Below are 21067 nucleotides of genomic sequence, written 5' to 3'. Positions count from 1 at the left end.
TCCAGTCCCCTGCACTCATGGCAGGACTAAGTATTGTCCAGACCATCTCTGACAGGTGTTTGTCTAACCTGCTTTTAAAAATCTGCAATGGTGGAGATTCCACAACCTCCCTAGGCAATTTATTCTAGCGCTTAACTACCCTGACAGTTAGGAATTTTTTCCTAATGTCCAACTTAAACCTCCCTTGCTGTAATGTAAGCTCATTGCTTCTTGTCATATCCTCAGAGGTTATGGAGAACAATTTTTCTCCCTCCTCCCTGTAACAACCTTTTATGTACTTGAAAACTGTTATCATGTCCCTCCTCGGTCTTCTCTTTTCCAAACTAAACAAACCCAATTTTGTCAATCTTCCCTCACGGGTCATGTTTTCTAGACCTTTAATCATTTTGTTGTTGTTCTCTGAACTTTCTCCAATTTATCCATATCTTTCCTGAAATGTGGTGCCCAGAACTGGACGCAATACTCCAGTTGAGGCCTAATCAGTGTGGAGTAGAGCAGAAGAATTACTACTCGTGTCTTGCTTACTACACTCCTGCTAATACATCCCAGAATGATGTTCTCATTTTTTGCAACAGTGTTACACTGTTGACTCATATTTAGCTTGTGGTGCACTATGACTTTCAGATCCCTTTCCTCAATACTCCTTCTGAGGCAGTCATTTCCCTGATTTTTCCTTCCTAAGTGAAGTACTTTGCATTTATCCTTATTTAATTTAATCCTATTTACTTCAGACCATTTCTCCAGTTTGTCCAGATCATTTTGAATTATAATCCTATCCTCCAAAGCACTTGCAACCCCTCCTAGCTTGGTATTGTCTGCAAACTTTATGTGTCCTCTCTGTGCCATTATCTAAATCATTGATGAAGATATTGAACAGAATTGGCCCCAGAACTGATCCCTGCAGGACCCCACTTAATATGCCCTCCCAGCATGACTGTGAACCACTGATAACTAATCTCTGGGAATGGTTTTCAAACCAGTTTTGCACCCACCTTATAGTAACTCCATCTAGGTTGCATTTCAGTCGTTTGTTTATGAGAAGGTCATGCAAGACAGTATCAAAAGCCTCACTAAAGTCAAGATATACCACATCTGCCGCTTCCCCCTTATCCACAAGGCTTGTTACCCTGTCAAAGAAAGCTATAGGGTTGGTTTGACAAGATTTGTTCTTGACAAATCCATGCTGACTGTTACTTGTCACATTATTATCTTCTAGATGTTTGCAAATTGATTCCTTAATTATTTGCTCCATTATCTTTCCGGGTACAGAAGTTAAACTGACTGGTCTGCAATTCCCTGTGTTGTCCTTATTTCCCTTTTTATAGATAGGCACTATATTTGCTTTTCCAGTCTTCTGGAATCTCTCCGATCTTCCATGACTTTTCAAAGATGATTGCTAATGTCTCCGATATCTCCTCAGTCAACTCCTTGAGTATTCTAGGATGCATTTCATCAGGCCCTGGTGACTTGAAGACACCTAACTTCTCTAAGTAATTTTTAACTTGTTCTTTCCCTATTTCAGCCTCTGATCCTACCTCATTTTCACTGGCATTCACTGTGTTAGATGTTCAATCACTACCAACCTTCTTGCTGAAAACTGAAACAAAGAAGTCATTAAGCATCTCTGCCATTTCCACATTTTCTGTTGTTGTTTCTCCCCCCGCCACCCATTGAGCAATGGGCCTACCTTGTCCTTGGTCTTCCTCTTGCTTCTAATGTATTTATAGAATGTTTTTTTGTTACCCTTTATGTCTCTAGCTAGTTTGATCTTGTTTTGTGCCTTGGTGACACATTATAAGAACATACTATAGACAGACATATCTGGCTTCAAGACTAAGCTTGATAAGTTTATAGAGGGGATGGTATGATGGGATAGCCTAATTTTGGCAATTAATTGATCTTTGATTATTAGCAGGTAAATATGCCCAATGGTCTGTGATGGGATGTTAGATGGGGGGGGAGGGAAATCTGAGTTACTACAGAGAATTCTTTCCTGGGTGCTGGCTGGTGAGTCTTGCCCGCATGCTCAGGGTTTAACTGATCGCCATATTTGGGGTTGGGAAGGAATTTTCCTCCAGGGCAGATTGGCAGAGGCCCTGGAGGTTTTTCACCTTCCTCTGCAGCATGGGGCACGGGTCACTTGCTGGAGGATTCTCTGCACCTTGAGGTCTTTAAACCACGATTTGAGGACTTAAATAACTCAGACATAGGTTAGGGGTTTGATACAGGAGTGGGTGGGTGAGATTCTGTGGCCTGCGTTATGCAGGAGGTCAGACTAGATGATCATAATGGTCCCTTCTGACCTTAAGGTCTATGAGATCGTTCACTCCTGTGAAATGTGAAGAGGTCTGGATTTAATTTGGTGAAGTTGGGGGGTGGGATTAAATTGGAAAATCAAGCTCATAAAGGGAGAGTAGCTCAACAAAACCTCAACTCAAATGAGACTCATGTCTTTCCATAACACTTCCTATCTGCAAGAATTACACACACAAGCTTCTCATGAAGCAGGTAAGTACTCTCATCCTCTTTTGCAGATGGAAAACTGAGGCAGCAAGTTTCAGGATTTGTCTACACTTGAAGTGTTACAGCAGCATATATGAAGCATTGCAGCTGCACCACTGCTTCTCGGCCTTCTGGCTGGGAAAGCATTATCTAAATTACCTATGCCGATGAGAACTCCCATAGAGGTGGTAACTAGGTCAATAGAAGAATTCTTCCATCGACTTAGTGCTGTCTACACTGGGGGTTAGGTTGGCTTAACTATGTCACTCAGGGGTGTGGATTTTTCACACCCCTGAGTAATGTAGCGAGGTTGACCTAACATTTTAGTGTAAACCAGGCCTCAGTGACTTCCCCAGTATTCCAGAGGGAGGCTAGAATGGCAAGGAGGACAGATTTTCTATTTTGCGAAGGATTTGGAGATTTCAAAATGTTCAGAATTGGAGTGAAAACCAAACATTTAAAATTCTCTGTGAAGAAAAATTCCCCAAACGTGTCATTTCAGGTGGTTCAGAATGTTTTGTTTTGAGAACATTTTCAACTTTCAAATGATGTCTTATACTATGTAATATACTGCAAAATTTTAAAAAAATGAAAAGAAAAGTCATGTAAAATGAAAACCTGAAACATTTTAGTCAGAAAATGTCAAAATGGGATGTTTTAACATGGTCAGAACTTCCTCTCCCCCCTTTCTTTTTTCAAAACAAAATACCAGTGAAATTGCCCTGATTTCACAAAGTGATTTGATTTTGATGGAACAGCCTATTCCAATGGAAGTTTCTCCAGCCAGCTCAGTCAGGGCCAGTGCTACAGCTCAGCAGTTCCTGGCAGCCAGTGTGACCATGCTGCTTTTTGTAGCAAGTCCTCCAGCCCCTAGCCTTTCAGATATTCCCTTATTGATCACACTGCCTCTTTGGCAGACAGCTGGGGAATGCTACTTTTATCATTCTAACCTTTCTTTATTCTTTCCCTCCCTTCTTCCCCCCCTCTTGTCCTTCTCCAGGTACCTTCTGCATCATTTCACTGTGCACATGCGTGGCTGGAATCAACTTCGAGCTCTCCCGCTACCCCCGCTACCTGTACGGACTTCCCGATGACATCAGTCATGGCTACGGATGGTCCATGTTCTGTGCCTGGGGAGGCCTGGGCCTCACTCTTATATCAGGCTTCTTCTGCACCCTGGCCCCTTCTGTCCAACCTGTCCCCAGGACCAACTGCCCCAAATCCAGACCTGAGAATGGGACAGTGTGCTAAAATAAATAAATAAACCAATGTGTGTATATATATATGTATACACATACATATATATATATGTATGTATAGCTATATTTATCTCAAACTGATGCCAGTGCCAACGTAGAGCTCAGTTCAACATGGCACCTGCATCTCCACAGGACTTTCTGTTGCTTCGTTCTTTCTCACAGAGATGGGAAAGCTTTTCTGTAACATGGCTCTTCCATCTAACTCTTAACTTCAGTATCATAATGTAAAGGTCAAGTGAAAATACTGTTGCATCTATCTACTGCCACCTGGGGTGGGTGGGGAAGCAGGTTATATGGAGGATGTGAAACCTGAGTCTGTACAGGATGTGGGGAACCAAAAACTATCAACTGCAAGGCAAGAGGAGAATACAAGCAACAAGAAAAGAAACAAATCAACCATTTGAGTCACCTCTAGAATGTAACCTCCTCGAGGCCATTTTCAAACCCCTACCACCTTTAAAAAAACAAACTGTCCCATCATTATTTTTCTTCCTGCCTAAAAAGGGGAGGGGAAGCATTTTCTCTTTGCCTGCCAAACTTTAAAACAAACAAACAAACAAATAAATATGGAACAACAAACAAACAAAGAAGAAAAAACCATGAGGACATTTCAGCGGATGTTCTAACAATGCCGTTTTAATCTTCCAGCTGCCTTACATCCAGGCTTAACACGGAGGCTGAACTGCTAACAGAGACGCAGTGGGGGGCCTTTTGAAAATGCTGTGATACATGTGTGTATAACTCTATTTTCCCTTCTTTTTTAAAAAAAGAAAAAAAAAAGAAAAATTTAAAAACATTGAAATGTGATCGTCTATAATCCATCCATGCTGTGTTTGTAGCCCAAGAAAGAGGCATCAAGACTGCAGAAGGGTGAGGGAAGGCACGAGTTCTGAGACAGCTGGTCTCCTTCGCTGGAGGTTGTTTTTTTTAAATGGAACAATGGAAAATTCAGGATGGTGGATACCAGGAAAGAACCACCTGGGGGAAGGGAGGCAGGGTAGCCCTTGCAGTTGATTTTCCTGAATATTTATTTGAGTAGGATTTGTTTTATTTTCCATTTTGGAAATTAAAGACCATTGGGCAAAAGCCATTGCGGAGGAGAAAAGGGGGACAAGTTTTTGTAAGGGAGAAACAAGAGGTGCCTCTTGTTGTGTCCAGGTATGCCAAATAAGACTTTCCCACATCTTGTCATTGGAAACTGCCCCATTTCACTGGACAGCTCTTCTTTCCATTTGGGAAAACAATCTATACACATGGAATAGAATGGGTCAGATGCAGAGAATGAAAATCCATTCCCCATGAGCTCAAGTCTTGTATGATATAGTTGTGAATCCACAATTAGAATTCTTTCTTTTTCTCTGTGTGTGTCTTTCTCTTTTTCCTGTTTCTGCCCTATCTGCCATCCCCTTTCTACTCTGCTCCTCTCATTGTGCAGCTCATAGATCCCAGAACAGCTAATTTAGCAGCTAAAACTCAACTGGGGAGGAATAAATCATCCAGGGAAGCTAAATTTCACCTGAAATTCCAGTAGTTCCTGCTGTGGAAGGTGTGGCTGAAAGGAATGCAGGGGAGAAGGCTCCAATGGAGTAACCAAAGTGGAGTCAGAGGGTGTTCTCACTGAATAGCCACGTGAAGGAGTGTAGAGAATCACTTCCTTGAGGCATTTACTGACCAATGTGCAAGGAGGGGAGAAGGGGTATGAAAAAACAGTTGTTAATTCAAGACCAATCTCTGCAACCATTTGTTACATGAATAGATCACATCACATGTCCGAGTTGGTCGATAGATAACAAACATCCATGGCATCTAAACAAAAATAATTGGCAGAAGAGGCAATCCATTTGAAACAGAAATTGCTCCAGAAAAAAATGGACGTGTTGACTTCCAGGCCTACAGTGCTGCGGGGAGACAGTGTTTTGCCTACTTTTAAAAAAACAGTCATTCTCATACAATACAATTATGGAGACATTGTCAGTCGTTCCCTGCACCCTCTCTCCTTTCCCTTCCTCTAGGTCTTTTTGCTGAATTTGTTTTATTAATCTGGCCCAAAGAAATGAAGACTCTTGGGGGTATTTCAGAGTAGGGTTGATTTGTTTCTCTTTTATCCTCACTAAGCTGCTTGGTTTTTTGTTAGCTTGATTTGGCTTTTACGTATTCCACAATCAAGCAAATCCAAGCTGCCAAAGGAGTGTGTTCACACTAAAGTGCCACCTTCTGTAGGTGAGTTTTCATTCATTTCACTTGCAAATGGAGCTGGTTGAAACATTCAAAAAATTGAAGAGCTTTGTTTTCTAAATGGACCAATTTTTTTGTTTTTTTTTAAATTTTTTGGCAATTTTTAAAAATTAAAGTACTTTAAAAAATCATGGTTTTGTAAATAAAACTGGTCGATTTTCAAAATTCCTACCATATGACTAATTAACATTGGTAAAAGGGGAAAAATAAGGAAACACAGAAAATTAAAAATAACTGAAAACAAAAAATAATAAATGGAAAACAAAAACAACCACTGAAAAAATGAAAAAGTTTTTAGAGAAAATGTTTGAAACATATTGACATTTTTGAGCAAACCAATATTTTTGTGAAAAATTTCATTTTTTTAAAAAGCCACATTTCATTGAAACAATTTTTGAACAAAACCTCTCCACCGCCTCTATGGTGAGTATGTTAGTAGAACCCTTATATGCAAGTACTTATATTTGATGTACCTTGGGTAGGATCAAAGTGCACAGAGAGTACCTGCTCCACTCCACCATCAGCTATTGTGGCCTGGAAAGCACCACACAGCCGGCTCATTGTGGTATGATCAATGACAGCTCATGGGTTCTTTTGTTGATGGATTTTCAAAATAGGCATAGCAGCAAAATTTAAAGAGGCAGAAATCAGTTCTACTGTTCTGTGAGCTCCTTGGTCTTTTCTTTCTTCCTGCACCTGGGATAAAAATAGTCCTGCCTTTATGATGATGAACTTTGAAGCTGGCAATTGACAAAATGTATGTGAGTTTGTGTATGTGTATGGGGGTGCGGAGGGAGAGGGGGTGATTACATTCATTTTGCTTTAAAGAAGAAGAGAAGTGTTAACTCTGGAGACTTGGCCCAATTCTCTGATTATCTACTCACGAGCCTATGCCTTCCAAGACCTGCCCTAGGGGTGGGTAATATAAGTGGGCACCCACTATGTAAAAAATTATGTGGACAGCCATTGACGTGACAGGTGAATATTTATCCTTAATTGCTTAATTTTTAGAGTGTGCCAAACTCTGGCTTGTAGAAGGAGCCATTTGTCCAGAGGGCAGTTCTCCCACCCTCTTCCCCAAAGTCAGGACAGGAACCCTACAGAGTATTCAGAATTCCACTCAATCCCCGGAACAGAGTGCAAGGCACCTAAATACTTATTTATACATTATCAGGGATCAGAGCCTTTGCCACGCTTTCTATTGGCTCAGGCTGGAATTCTGAATCTCCACATCCCCAGTTTTTGGTCAAGGGTTATTTTAAAATCCACACCTGAAGCCAGATCCAAATGTTGTGATTACTGTCTAATTCTATAATGGGCCAGAGCAGATGGGGAACCCACTCTGAATTTTAGGAAAGCTTTGAAATATGTTCCTGAAACTACAACCAGATGTGATGCGGGCTCATCTCTAGTTTCTAGGCTTCAGAGGTAGTTCTGAATTGGTTGACAATGATCTCAATTTTAAGGACCTGTGACTTGATCCTGCCATGTGCTGAACACTCTAGCCTAATTCAGCAAAGCACTTAAGCATGTGCTTAACTTGAAACATGTAAGTAATGCTACTGACTCCTCACATGCTTAAAGTTAAGCATGTGTTTAAGTGCTTTACTGCATCAGGCCATAGTGCTTAGTATCTTACAGGACTGATCCCCCGTTCCTCTTTCCCCATCTGCTCCCATTGCTGAAGTGATATTCTTACTGGAAGCTTGATAACTGTGGAGTCCAATATTTGCCAGAGTGTCTCACAAATTGCCTTTCATGTATCACTTCTATGACACGAAACGTATATGTTCCAGAGATCCACAGAGGAACCTGCTTAAATGAACACAGACGTCATGAAATGCCACTCATTGTGAAGTAGAATGAATTGTTTCAATGCACTGCAGCATGCAAACTTCAGTTTTACTTATAGTGGATCTCCAGTTACTGTGTAGTGCAGTTGTTCTGTGGATACAATGAGGGTTCTCATGTCCATACATACCAGGGGCAGTGTATGTGTGATTGTACTACATGGCAGGATTCCATGTACTCTATATCCAATGTACTGTATATGCCACTCTCTTAAAGCTAAAGCTGGTCGAGTGTCGAAATACCGGACTCAGACCAGCCCATCTGTATATATTATCCATCACTTCTCCCCACCCACCCCCATTCCCATATACACAACTGATCTCCCCATATTTATTAATCTCTTAGTTAGTATTTTAAAAACATTTTTCAGGCATAGCCCTCCATGCCCTGATTCTCAGCAGTTGCCCACAACCCCTCAGGTGAACAGAGCTATTCGTGTTTCTGACAAGCAGTTTTGGACAGTGAAAAGTGATTCTAAGTACTCTGAAAGAGCTAAACCAAATTCCTCTCAGTGGAAGTTCTTCACACTCCCAGCAGAGAATCATTAAAGAATGCAAATGTTCTCCTGATTCACTCTTCAAGCAAACAGTTTAGAGCCAGTTCTGCTTTTGACTTGTAATCCTACTGGTACATCAAGTGACTAATAGAATAGGAGCCCTTAGTTAGGGTGAGGGCTGATGGGCAGGGGAGATCCTGTATGTCCCAAGTGTTACTGGAAGTCTGTGTCTTTATGGCTGTCCTTCCCCATTTGCAGCACCTCTGATCCTGGCTACAGTAATAAGTGTAGCTCAGAAGAAAATTACTGTAATCTCTCCTTAATTCTTGAGTGCTACGTGTGAAATGGAGACGAAATAATGAGTTACCAACTGTAGAGCTTAAACAAAGACATTATTTGAGCTATTTCTTCTTCTCTGTGCATCTACAGCAGGCGTCGAGACACTAAAGAAACAAACACACACACATGACCAAGGCTGATCTGTTTGTAGCCAAATTGAAAACTCTTTCATGTCCCATACCGTTTGCATGCAGAAAAATGCTTATCCATGCAGAGGAGGAAGGCTTGAGGTGAAAACCTAAGACAGCTTTGGAAGATTGCCAGACTCCACTGAAAGACAGAGAGTAGAAAATGTCCATGAAGCACAAACTGCAGATAAAGGCTAGTGCTGGGTGAATCTCCAAAGGTAAGGAGTCTAGTTTCAAACAAGGAACCTGAAGTTTGATTGCAAAATCCAATCGATCTGAGCCTCTTGGTTCTGCCAAACTGAGCTGGAAATCTGATGAGAACAGCTTTTGTCTCAAAATTTCCAGCACTGCTGCTTCCAGTCCCAGACCTTGGGCCTGATCCAAAGCCCACTGAAGTCAATGAACCTGTTGACTTCAATGAGCTTTGGCTTATGCCACATGAAATCAACTTTTCTTGCAGTATTTCAGCATAGTCCTGGCCAGAGCTGAAAGTTCAAATGCTTGTCCATACATTTCAGAAAACTAAATGTTTGGTGCTAGAAAGAGGCAATGGTTCAGAAGCCTTTCTATGTTTTCTGATTCACTATGTCCATCTCCAGTAAACACACACACTAATATTCCTCTTTTAGCCATAGCTCTGGTGTCACTCCTGGCAATATATAAAGCAAGGAGTGTGTTTCTGCTGCCTCTGATTAATGGCAAAATTCCTATTGACATCACTGGGACACAGGATGGAGCCCAATATAGTATAATAATAATAATAATAATTACAATATTCCCTGTAGGTAACAAGGATTAATTTAGAGAACAGGGGCTAGGTAACTGCATAGATTTAAATCTTGCACACAATAAGCCACAGTGGCAAATGCATTTTTTGGTCTCATCCTACTTTCCATTAAAGCATCCCTAAATCACCACCAAATATAGTACAATTGTCTGTCCCTGCTCAGGAGACGCCCAGGATGGAAATAACTGGGCAAGCTGTAGGTCACATGCTCAGGAAGGGCCCAGAACAAGAATAGCAGGGTTGTTGAAGGTCAGAATTGATGTGTGTTGGCAGAGCTGTATGGGAAAACGTATGCCATGCCTGCCAGCAGTCTCACCATCTCTGTAGCTTGTCTTATCAGTCCCTTGCTTTCAGGAGCAGTAGCTTTTTCTTAACTGGTAAAACACCACTGCAGAGTGGTAGAAAACTTCAATAGTTTCCATGTGCAGTTTATATATACATGAGGTGTATGTCCATATGCTGTAAATATGAAGTCTGTGTGCTGTATAGAGAGACAATACATGGCAGGAGGCAGCATACCCTTTTTCTGTTCTTTTGTACTTCAGTCAGGAGGTGCAAAGCAATTCAAATCCCATCTTTTGCTGTATTATACACCTCCATTCACACGTGTGCACTGATCACGTACAGTGCCATCTGCTGAAGAGTAGTGAGGAAGCACACAAAGCACAGTGGAAACATTTGAGCTGCGTGCAAATGGAATTGGGACAATTTGTGAGTTCACCACTGTAGAGTGTTTGGATACTAAAGAGCTGCCAGTGCAGAACTATCCTTTGTAACCGAATCCCTGAGACTCAGAGACAGGACTCCTCCCTATCACACCTCTGTGACCAATCCGTCCTGAGCTATACACAATTCACCCAAAAAGTTCTGATTTGCCCACAAGTTCCTGCTGTTTTCCAGTGCCCCGAACACCAGTGATAACCCAGCCACAGCCACAGATGCTGTGTATGGTACAGAAGAAAACTGCTCAGAGGGGTCGGTAGGGGGAACCAGTGTGAAGGTCAAAGGCTCATCAGGAGGATTGTCTTGGTGTTCACAGAATCTTACTGAACTCCTTGCAACCAGCTGATCCTGACTCATGAGAGGTTTCCTAGGATGTAAAGGCTGAGGCAGAAAGCCAGTTTTGTTTTGCTTAATTCAGAAGAATTATTCTGTCCATGTCAGCTCCAATCTGAAAAGTTTATGATCGCTTTAGGTGAAAATCACTGCTGTGTGGAGGGGCAGCACCACACCTGTGCACCACTTGAGCATCACTTCAGTCCTCAACATGGGCATAAGTTGGATTTCAGTGGTGCATAGGCCTGGGTCTCATGCTGTCTTTCTGCCCAGGGTGAGTTACACCCCTCAAGGGGATTGAGCAGCAACAATAAGTGATAGCGGATCTCCCAAGCCATTGAAAAGGCTTTTAATGGAGAAGTGTGGTGACAAACTATTTCTTTTAACATGATTTTGCTACATTTTTCACCTGGTCAGAATTCTCAGCCAGTGATAATAAGTCTACAGATAAAGTGCAAAGCCTTCAAAGGCACCTAGGTGCATTAGGAGCTTGTCACATTTTCAAAAGTGATTTAGGCACTTAGGCGCTGCGGGTATGTCTGCACTAGAGCTGGAAGGTGTACATTCCAGCTTGAGGAGACATATCCGTGCTAGCGCTGATCAAGCTAGTGTGCTAAAAATAGAAATATAGTATTGAGCAGCAGAAGGGGCTAGTCTCCCCAGGTAGGTACCTAGGATCTCGGGTGGGATCATACACGGGACAGTTAGCGCCTTCTGCTGCTCACGCCACAGTGGCTAGATTCTATTTTTAGTGCACTAGCTTGATCTGAGCCAGTCCCAGTATGTCTCCTCAAGCTGGAATGTTCACCACCCTGAGTCACACTGAGACCAAGACTCCCAAGTGGCTAAATGACTTTTGAAACTGGACCTTAGACGCCAAAATCGCTTAAGTGCTTTTGACATTTTTTATCCAAAAAGTCAATTTTACCTGTCAATATAAGGCTGCATGTTTATCAAGGGTTTTTGGCAACAATGTAGATCATAAGGGAAAAGATCAAGTCATCAGAACCACAAAGTAAAAAGTGCAGCTGTAGACTCAGTTCAGTTTGGGTGTATTGAATTATTTATAGCTCTTGGGCACCAACAACAATCATAGACACCTCATTTAAACTTGTGCTATTTTTACTCAGCAATTTCCATCACTTAAGTGTCTTTCTTCCTGTATTTGTTCTTTGATCTTCTAAAAACTTTTTCTCTTTGTTCTGATATAAAATAGCAAATCTGGGGACTTTTGAAAGTATTTTGCTGCAGCAACTTAAATTATTTTCAAACGTTTTGAGGTCTAAGTGTGACATACATTGTAAAATTCAGAGCTGTTAGATATACCCAAAGTGGGCCTGCACTTGCAGCCCTTACTCAGGCAGAACTCCCATTGATTGAAATCCATGGGACTCTTGCCTGAGAAAAGTCTGCTGGGTTGGGCCTTATTAAATTGTGTGTGTGTGTGTGTGTGTGTGTGTGTGTGTGTGTGTGTGTGTGTGTGTGTGTGTGTGTGTGTGTGTGTGTGTGAAAGAGAGAGAGAGAGAGATGGGGAATATATATTTACATATGGGCCCACTTTAGGTATCTAGTCCATAGTAGGGATTGATTCATCACTGTGTTGCTCCAGCTTCAACCAATGGAGTTATGCCGGTGTATAGCTGGAGTAACACAGTGGTAAATCAGATCCATAGCTAGATACACATATACATGTATATATGTACATATATGTATATATGTAAAATTATGAACAATGTCCATATATTCATGATTGTTTGGAATACCCTTAGATTGATGTACAGAATTTTAGGCCAGGGCCTGTTTCTATGTTGCAATCCTTATATATCTCAGATTTAAAACAAAACAAATTAGAAAATGTGTTTCACATTGAATCCCTGATCCTGCAACCGCATGTATGTGGAAAGGGAATCACACTGACGTCTATGGCACACATGGATCCAGGATCGGGGCATACCTTTAGTATTGTTGAAACTCAGTGGCAGCTCTCCTCCAGACAAACAAAAAAGAGCAAGCTGATTGTTAAAGGGAGGGCTTGCCACCACCCCTAGAAGTGGATTATCAAACCTATTATTAGAGATGAACTCAATTCACAAAATTCTGATCTGGATCCAGATTTATAAGTTTGGAGGTGTCAAGATGTGGGGTTTTAGTTCAGGCCCATCTTTGTTTATAAGGTACCACACCTCCAACCCAATTCTAGAATATCACTGAACCTATGCTAACAAACAAACACATACCTGTCAGTAACGAAGCCACTCCGTGAATAACTCTCTTGCTCCACCCACAAAATGACCTGAAAAAGGACATCCATCCGCCAGTAAACAGACATTTAAAACTTCCTCTTAAAGACATATTTTTGGTAGCTTAATATTTCTTTTGAATCCTAAATATATTGTATTACAAACAGCTCATATAGGATATTGTGGGTAGCCAGATGTTGAAGGCAAGGGGGGGATCTGCTCTCTCACTGATGTGCACAGGATGAGCTATCCACATTAAAAAAAAAAACATGAATCAATGAGAGAACATTTAGTCAGGCAACTATTTGGACAATGATGCAATCACACTGAGGATATGCCCCAACTCAACTGCTTCCTGCCACCATATGGCAATAGAGTCAATCAAACAAAGAGATCAGGCATTGACAGAGGAGCAGGATCACCAGTTTGATCCAGTATGCCAACTCCTGTGCTCTCACATGCTTCAAAAACATTTTTATCTCACTAAGACCAACAGACTGGGTGGGGCTGGGAGAATTAAACCGAGTTCCAGAATCTCCTGGATAAGGTTAACGTTAGCTGAAGTGGCACTGTGTGGTCACTGGTATCTGCACAGCTCAGTTCTGTCAGTGACTTGATGATTTTTACTCCCCCACCCCACCCCCCTTCACCCTCACCAATAAAGCAGTGGAAGATACTGTTAAGATGGGGTTGGAGGAGCTTAGATGGGTTGAAGTGACCTATTTTGTAGCAGATCAATAATACTGTAGCATTCCTGTGGGAGAAACTGTGGTATTCAGTGGTAGCTGAAACTGTGATTTCCAGGAGATCAAATGTCATTCTTTACTGCAATTCTTTCCCCTGTCCCCCATCCCACCTTTTTCATCCTGATCTTCCTGCTAAGCCCTGCCTACTCTTTTTTTAGGGTCAGGTGTGGGTCTCTCTCTTTCTCTCTCCCTTCCTTCCTGTGCGTGAGCGTGTGGAAATGTTTCATGTAGAGAGAAGAGGTTTTTTTCCAATGAGTCCCATTTTCATACCAACACCTGAAGTGTGTGACTGTTTTTCTATCCAAGATGTCTGTAAAAATGTAAAAAAAAAGATGATGATGAAATAAAGGATTAAAAAATAAACTTGCGGGGGAGGGGATTTGAACGTAAACTGAATTTAAAGATTCAGCATCAGTTTTCTAAGGAACTTTTTGAGACCATCCCTGAAATCTCATCAGTATTCTCTCTCCTTCCCTTTGTATCATGGATGGAGATCTAGGATATTAAAATCTCTGCGGTTGTTCTTCTCGCTGTAGAACTCTCTGGTTTCAATGAAGGGTTTGCATGTTTTTGAGACTATTGCTGTCAAAGGAAAGCCCATTTTTAAAAGGATGTAAAGTCAATGTGAATGTGACATTATATATTGTGGGGGAGTTAAAGAAGAGTGGTCCTTTCCCCCAGTTTATTTGCTTTTTCTGTTTCTAGTAGCAGCCCCCAGGCACCTGATCATTTGCCGCGCCCGTCACCACTGCACTGACATTTGCCAGACTATAGGCTTGCCAAGAGGGTTCATCTCCCATCTGCCCAAGCAGTAACCTCAGGATATAGCCAGACTAAGCCACAACTCCGAAAGCTTTGATTCTGGGTTGCCTTTCCACTTCCCCTTCATAAGACGATTCCTTCGCCTAATAGAAGCCATAATCACTACTCTGACCCTGTGGCAAGGGTGTATGGGCAGCCTGCCATGAGAACACAACATCACTTTGGTACCAGCCGCAAGTCAGGGGCTTGGGGAAGCACCTCCCATGTGAAGGTTAGAGCATCACTAAGACTCCCAGTAGCCCTGAGAAGTGAAAAGCCCAACTTTGCAGATTCTCTGAGCCATTGAGCCAACAGGACAGGCCTCCTTCTCCTGGGCCTGATTGCCCACTGCTTCACACCTTGTGCATTCATTTTCCCCTTCTCACAGCATGCAAAACAGTCGTACAACACTTCCATTCAGAGCTGGGGGCATTTTGCGCAAGGTACCATGGGGACTGAGGCACGCAATGTTAACCTTATCCATCCACAGTCCGTGCAGGCCATCGGCTCTGGAGGCATTCTCCTGCCAGAGATAACATATGCCCTAGTCCCATGCTGCACCATTGACCAAAAGTTATTCAGAAGGGTCCCTTCCCTTTCCCCCTTCTTCACATTCTCTCTGCTGTAAGGAGAGAACACTCTTTTGCTATGAAGGAAGGAAGGAGTCAACAGCCTCCCCCAGCTCTGGTTAGGATCCAATTGCCTTCACCCAACACTGCCACTAACAGCTCGAGAAGCTTAGCATAACAAATCAGTTAAATGCCTGTGACCAGATACATTTCAGCACCTTTCCTATGACATTCCCAAGTAAAACAATACAAGAGGCTGGTACAAGACACTGGTCTTGTAGACACTGTGGGTCAGCCAGATGTTTAAAGAGGCATCGCTATATTTCATATAAATGCAGTGCATACATATTTAAAATATAGGTGACAATGAACGTATACACTATGAACCAAACACTGCAAGGCTGGATGTAAAAGATCTAAAATGGCATATTATTCCACTATATCGACGGAATGTATTGATTTGTAGCATTTATCTAGCACTTTCAAAGTGCTTTACAAATTTTAATTAATCCACACCATACCTGTATGAGGCCAGTGAGTATTGTTATACACAGTTTACAGATGGGGAATTGAGGCAGAGAGTGTAATGACCTGATTTTCAGTGGTACTGCACCCCCACAACTCCTATTAACTGCAGTTGGCATTTTATGTGCTCAACACTTCTGAAAATCCAGGCCATAAGGGATTTGTCCAGATCTACACAGGGAGTCAGTGTGAACTCTCGGATTAGAGCTCAGGATTTCCTGGCTCCCAGTTCTGGGGTCTCATCACCAGCATATCCTGTAAGACCCTGATCCAGCAAAGCACTTCAGCACCTGTCTAACTTTAAGCATGTGAGTCCCATTGATGGGACTATGCATGTGCTTAAATTCTTTGCTAGATCTGGATCCAAGTTAAAATACACTAAATCAGAGCATATTTTGCCTATTGAGATATATGTTCATTTCTGATTGTGTTCAAGCATTGTCCAATACATTTGAACTATATGTGCAGTTAATTTGGTATGAAGTAACTCAGCCATGTGGGACTTTTTTTAGTGAATCAAACATAATCATTCACTCCGCCAGTCGCCATACAGTTTGGTTTTATTTGCATAATGAAATCCCATGGGCTAGAAGTAAATGAGGATGGCATGTCCTGCATGGTTCTTACTTCTGTGCTGTCGCCAGAGACAAAGTGGGTCCTGTGGCTCATTGGTGCTAAAAATAAAATGAATAAATAACTATTATGTTAGGTTGTTCTGATATGATGTGAATAAATGTGTTGTTTCATTTTACAATTAATGCTACATCTTACCAAATCTATTGTACTGTCCGTTCCTTCTTGTCAATAATTACAGAAAAAGTGAGCAGAGCTAGTTTTAAAAAAAAAATTTATTGTTCTATTCCAAGGCCCTGATTCTGCAAACACTTATGCATGAGTATAAGGGTTTGCAGGATCAGGGCCTGAGTTGTTAATTTTAAATGGTGGGGCTGGGGGTGGGGAAATTAAAAGGAAAATTGCCAAGTTCCTGTAACTTTGGAATGACAAAGGACACAGAGAACATTGCAGGACTTTGCCGAAAAACTGGCTGCATCTTGCAATTTTCTTTTTTCAATTGGCAGAAAATACTGTATTTCCATCTGTTAAAATCTTGTCTGGTTATTAATTAAACAACTTGTTCATGGACAATTAAAATTAAATAAGTAAACTGTCAATTGTGGAATGTAAGCTGATTAAACAATTAAATAAAAAAAAATCATGTTGTGTGTTTTAAGCGGATGTGTCTGCTTATGTCAGGATGGAGGAGGTGGGGCTTCACTCACGTCCTCCCCTGACAAATGGGAGAGAGGCTGAAGGGGGTGAGGTTTGAAGGGGCGTGTTGTTAGTGGCAATGAGCAACGGAGAAGCTATCAGCTATTTTTGAATAATAGGTGTTAGTTGTGTGGACGTATTCTGCTCACATCTTCCAAACGTGAATAGTTTCTGAATCTGCTTAGTTAGGGAAAGGTTCTTCTGCTCCCCATAGGTAGGAGAGCCCTTGGACTGCGAACATCCCCACAAATTTTAATCACAGCATCCTCTCTTGGATCTATTTAGTCTATACAAGATTCTGTTGAAGAGATATTGTCAAGTAGTTCAACTTCAAATGAAAAGTTTATGAATCCCAAAATGAAAATAAATATGTTCGTGATTTCTTTAAAATGTAAAGGGAATTCAGAATCATTGTAGAATTTAAACATTCCTCTGCGGTGTAGTGAACCTAAACTCTATGATATTGTGGTAGGGCATGAGAGCCAGGAAGTGGGATTTGTCACATTTAGGAAACATTCAGAAGGTAGGTAGATTGGAGAGAAGTTAGAGCACATAGGCAATCAGCTCAGACAGTTTAGACTTCTGAAAACTTCTCCTTCTCACCATGCATGGTCAGAGACACTAGTGTAGTCACTTATTACTTTTCCATCATCTCTTTTGCACATCTACTCCAACACTAATAACTTAGGCCTACATTTTCCAAAGTTTCCACTAATATGAGTGCCAAGTTTGAGACAGACCTTAGGTGTCTCAAGTCAGGCACCCAAAAATCAGTGGATTCCTTGGCAAATGTAAACCTATCCTTAGAAAAGTGACAATAAACAAAGAGTGACACTGACCAGACTAGTTTCAACTGAGTAAAAATTGAAAAGTAAAGAAGAAAAGTAACAAAGATTTTAAAAGTCATTCCGTTTTTATCATCAGTTGTTGTTGTTTTTTATAAACTGTTACTGAACACACAGATAAGAAGTTTTTAAAAATGCAATTATCTTTATGAATGGCCCTTTAAATATCAAAACAGTCCTTTCACTTTCTGTCCTCAGCCACATTCTGCTGTTGATCCATTGAAGAGAAGTCAAAGAAATAGGAGGATGTACTTAGCACTTTCAGTAGCACTTTCAGTAGCATGGGTATTGTCTAGAATATAAACATTTACTGAAATAAGAAGCAAAATGAAAGAACTATGAATTGAAGAAGGTAAGAAAGCATTCAGTGGTCAAATGCATAATCTTAATGACCATAAATTCTATGATCTTTTCTCTCTTGATAACAGTTGGCAAAGTGTGAAGCCAGTTCAGTAGCCTTGTTGAGATGCTAAACCCAAAAGTAAGAGCTTTAAGCAAGAGGGTCCAGCTCCTCAAAGGTATTTAGGTACTGTGATAGACCCAGGCCAGTTGGGTACAGCAGAATAGCAGAAGGCAGATATACTGGCCACTGGATTAACAGTTTTCTGTTCCCTGACTGACCAGAGCAGGGGCTGCTCCAGGCTAATGAGAACACCTGACTCTAATTAACCTGTAACGAGTCAGGTGAGGCTATTAAGCTAATGTGACCACCTGACTCTAATTAAGGCCCTGCTGATACTATAAAAAGGGCTCACTCCAGACAGGCAGAGGAGAGCCAGCGGAGAGGAAGTGTGGCTGAAGGGCTGGTTACTGAAGACACCCTCAAACCATTGTTAAAGGAGCCCTAAGGTAAGGGTGAAGAAGGGAGAAGCAGGAGAGCTGTGGGGAAGTGGCCCAGGGAAATGTAGCAACTCTGGCAGTGAAAGGTTGGCTGCCAACAACTGCTACCATTAGGGTCCCTGGGCTGGAACCCGGAGTAGAGGGCGGGCCTGGGTTCCTTCCCCCCCCCCCCACCACTACAGGAACAGCTCCTGGAAGGGGAAGTCAGGTCCCTGTCAGGACAGGAGGCTGAACAGAGACTGTGGGAGTTCTCTCACCAACCTCCTTGCAGCCTATGATGAAAAGGGCTCAGTAGACTGTAACCCTGGCCCTAGAGAGAGCAGGGCTACGTGGAGGGTCACAGTAAGCCACTGAGGCTAGCATAAACCGCCTAGAAGCACAGGACCCACGGGAGCAAGGTCAGAGCTCTGCCACAGTACCTAACTCCTATTGAAAGTTTAGGTACTTATAGGGTTAAGTGGGAGTTTTGTGCATCTCATTGGTCCTGAATCTGGTATTTTGGTACCTAAAACAGGGATTTAGCACCTAATTCCTTTTGTGCATTCAGACCCTAAATATCTTGGAGGATCTGGGCCTACTAGAAGATTTCTCTATTCCTGACCAATGCACAATGAATACAACTTGTAGGCCATGTTTTTATATCCTGCTTTTGCCTGCAAATCAGATACTTAGATTTCTAAATGGCCTAAACAGAGACTACAGAGGGAGGGGGAGTGATCAAGCGTGTCAGAAGGTGACAAAAAGATCAAGGTGAATGAGGGTGGAAGAAGTCCGTAAAGTGCAGTGTTAGGCAGAGAAATAATTAAAACCTGGTCCCTGAGCAGAGGATTAACAGGTATTTTTTTCTCATTGCAAGGATTCAGAGAAACCCTGACATGGGGGCTGTGAGCAGTGCTTAATTTGTGCCAGGGCTTGGCAGTTCATAGCCCCAGCACCTCTGGGCTTGCTGCATCTGTTGTGAATGTAAAAAACTTGCTTGAGCCCTGACACCTCTTTCATTACAAATTAAGAACTCAGTGTGGGTGAAGGGAAAGGCAGGCTCAGCTGTTGATAGTTCATATGAGGAAGGAGAAAGATAAGTATAAGAAAGGAGAGGAACAGGAGATGCTTTGGTGTGTGTGTGTTGTTCAGTTAGCATGGGAACACTCCTTGTAGCACAAAAAAGCAGGAGAAGCCTGGCTGGCAGAAACCCTTCTTTTTAAATGGGCCTCAACCCTCTGGCTGCAGACTTTTAAAAGGAACATTCTGGCTTTGGGAAAGCATCACAACAAACCTCCAGGTGTGAGGAAGTCATCTACCTTGTGCTGAATTTTGGCCACATTGGCTGAATTGTTTCTGCTAGCAGCAGATGGTCAGAAAGCGTGAAGCAGACCTTTCCCACTGCAGGTTGACAGCAGGCAGGTTGTATCCTTATATGTGCATTTCAAATACATTAATAGCTTGGAGTGGCAATTCTCTCTCTGATCGAGCAACAGCACCAGACATAAATATCACAGCACTGTACATACACCTAGTCCGAGGCAGCCCCTGTCAGAAGGCACTTGCTTGCTAAATAGACAAGACAAAGGATGAGAGAAAGGAAGGTTTATTAGCCCTGTTCTACAGCTGGGGATCTGAGACACAAAGAGATTGCACAGAAATCATGCAGCAGATCAAGGAATTGATCCTAGACTGGCACCCTTATTAAGCTATCTCAGCAGAGAGGGCAAGGGCTGAGTTGACCATGGAGTCTGAACTACTCAACAGGTGGCAGGGCACTGGGCGGGAAAGCCACATTGCTACTGCTTGTGTGGTTTCAGTTTTGGGGATGTGGCCAGGACTTCAAGCTTTAGGCCTGTCAAGCTGTTATTTTTAACTAGCGCTAACATTTACTTGAAAACTAGCCTTGCCATCAAACGATGATACAAATGCATCTTTTCATAAAGGAGGTTGCTAAATAGTGACGTTCTGGGGAGAGGACTCCACCTCCCAGTTTCCTGTGGAATATTGTGGGACAGTCAGTGGTGTGCAGTTCAAACTGAACATTTCAAAGGGGACTCCAGAACCCCAGAACTTGAGTTCCTCAAAGCAGCTAAACTACTTGTCTGCCTCTGAACCATATAAATACAAGCTCTGACAAGCCACACAAAATGCAGCCCCTCCCAAACTGCATAGCAATGCTTGCAGACGCATCCTTCCCAAGCTGAAGGGAGGACCCTGGTATCTCCCTAGTTTGCCGAAATACAACTGCTTCCTTTCAAAAGGCCTGATAATCTCACAGTGGCCTTTCTTGTCAGAAGCACATGTTAACTGAAACTGACTGGGTCTGCAGGGAGTGAGAATTCTGATAATGAAATGCTTTCATAGCCAGACAATCATTATTCCAGTGCATTACTGGGCTCTTCCCCGGGGATGGACTAGAGAGAGTCATGGTTGAGCTGTTCCTATGGAGTCCAAAACTAAGCCACCTAAAAAGCTACCTTTACTAAAATTTTCTTTCCTGCCCCACCCTGAAAAAAAGTCTTTCTTGATTTGCTGAGAAAGAAAGCTGTGTGACAGTGTTATTGTGCTATCATCAGCCTATAGCCCACACGAAACAG

General features: G+C 42.2%; 1 protein-coding gene across 4 annotated transcripts in view; it reads left to right on the top strand.

The window, feature by feature from the left end:
* Positions 1-16394, top strand: part of TMEM178B (transmembrane protein 178B) — a 364196-nt gene extending 347802 nt beyond the window's left edge. For 3 of the 4 annotated variants that reach the window (XM_039482217.1, XM_039482224.1, XM_039482210.1), the window contains exon 6: positions 3503-3753. In XM_039482217.1, coding sequence (XP_039338151.1) covers positions 3503-3753 — 251 coding nt within the window. Of the gene's footprint in view, positions 1-3502; positions 4493-14344 lie in introns of those variants that run through there. The other variant, XM_039482232.1, reaches the window with a different exon arrangement.
* Positions 16395-21067: the final 4673 nt, after the last annotated feature.

This window comes from Mauremys reevesii, linkage group 1 (genome assembly GCF_016161935.1).
Source record: "Mauremys reevesii isolate NIE-2019 linkage group 1, ASM1616193v1, whole genome shotgun sequence".
Classification (NCBI taxonomy): domain Eukaryota; kingdom Metazoa; phylum Chordata; order Testudines; family Geoemydidae; genus Mauremys; species Mauremys reevesii.
Note: the sequence above shows the minus strand (reverse complement) of the source record. Positions and strands in the feature narration are given on the sequence as shown.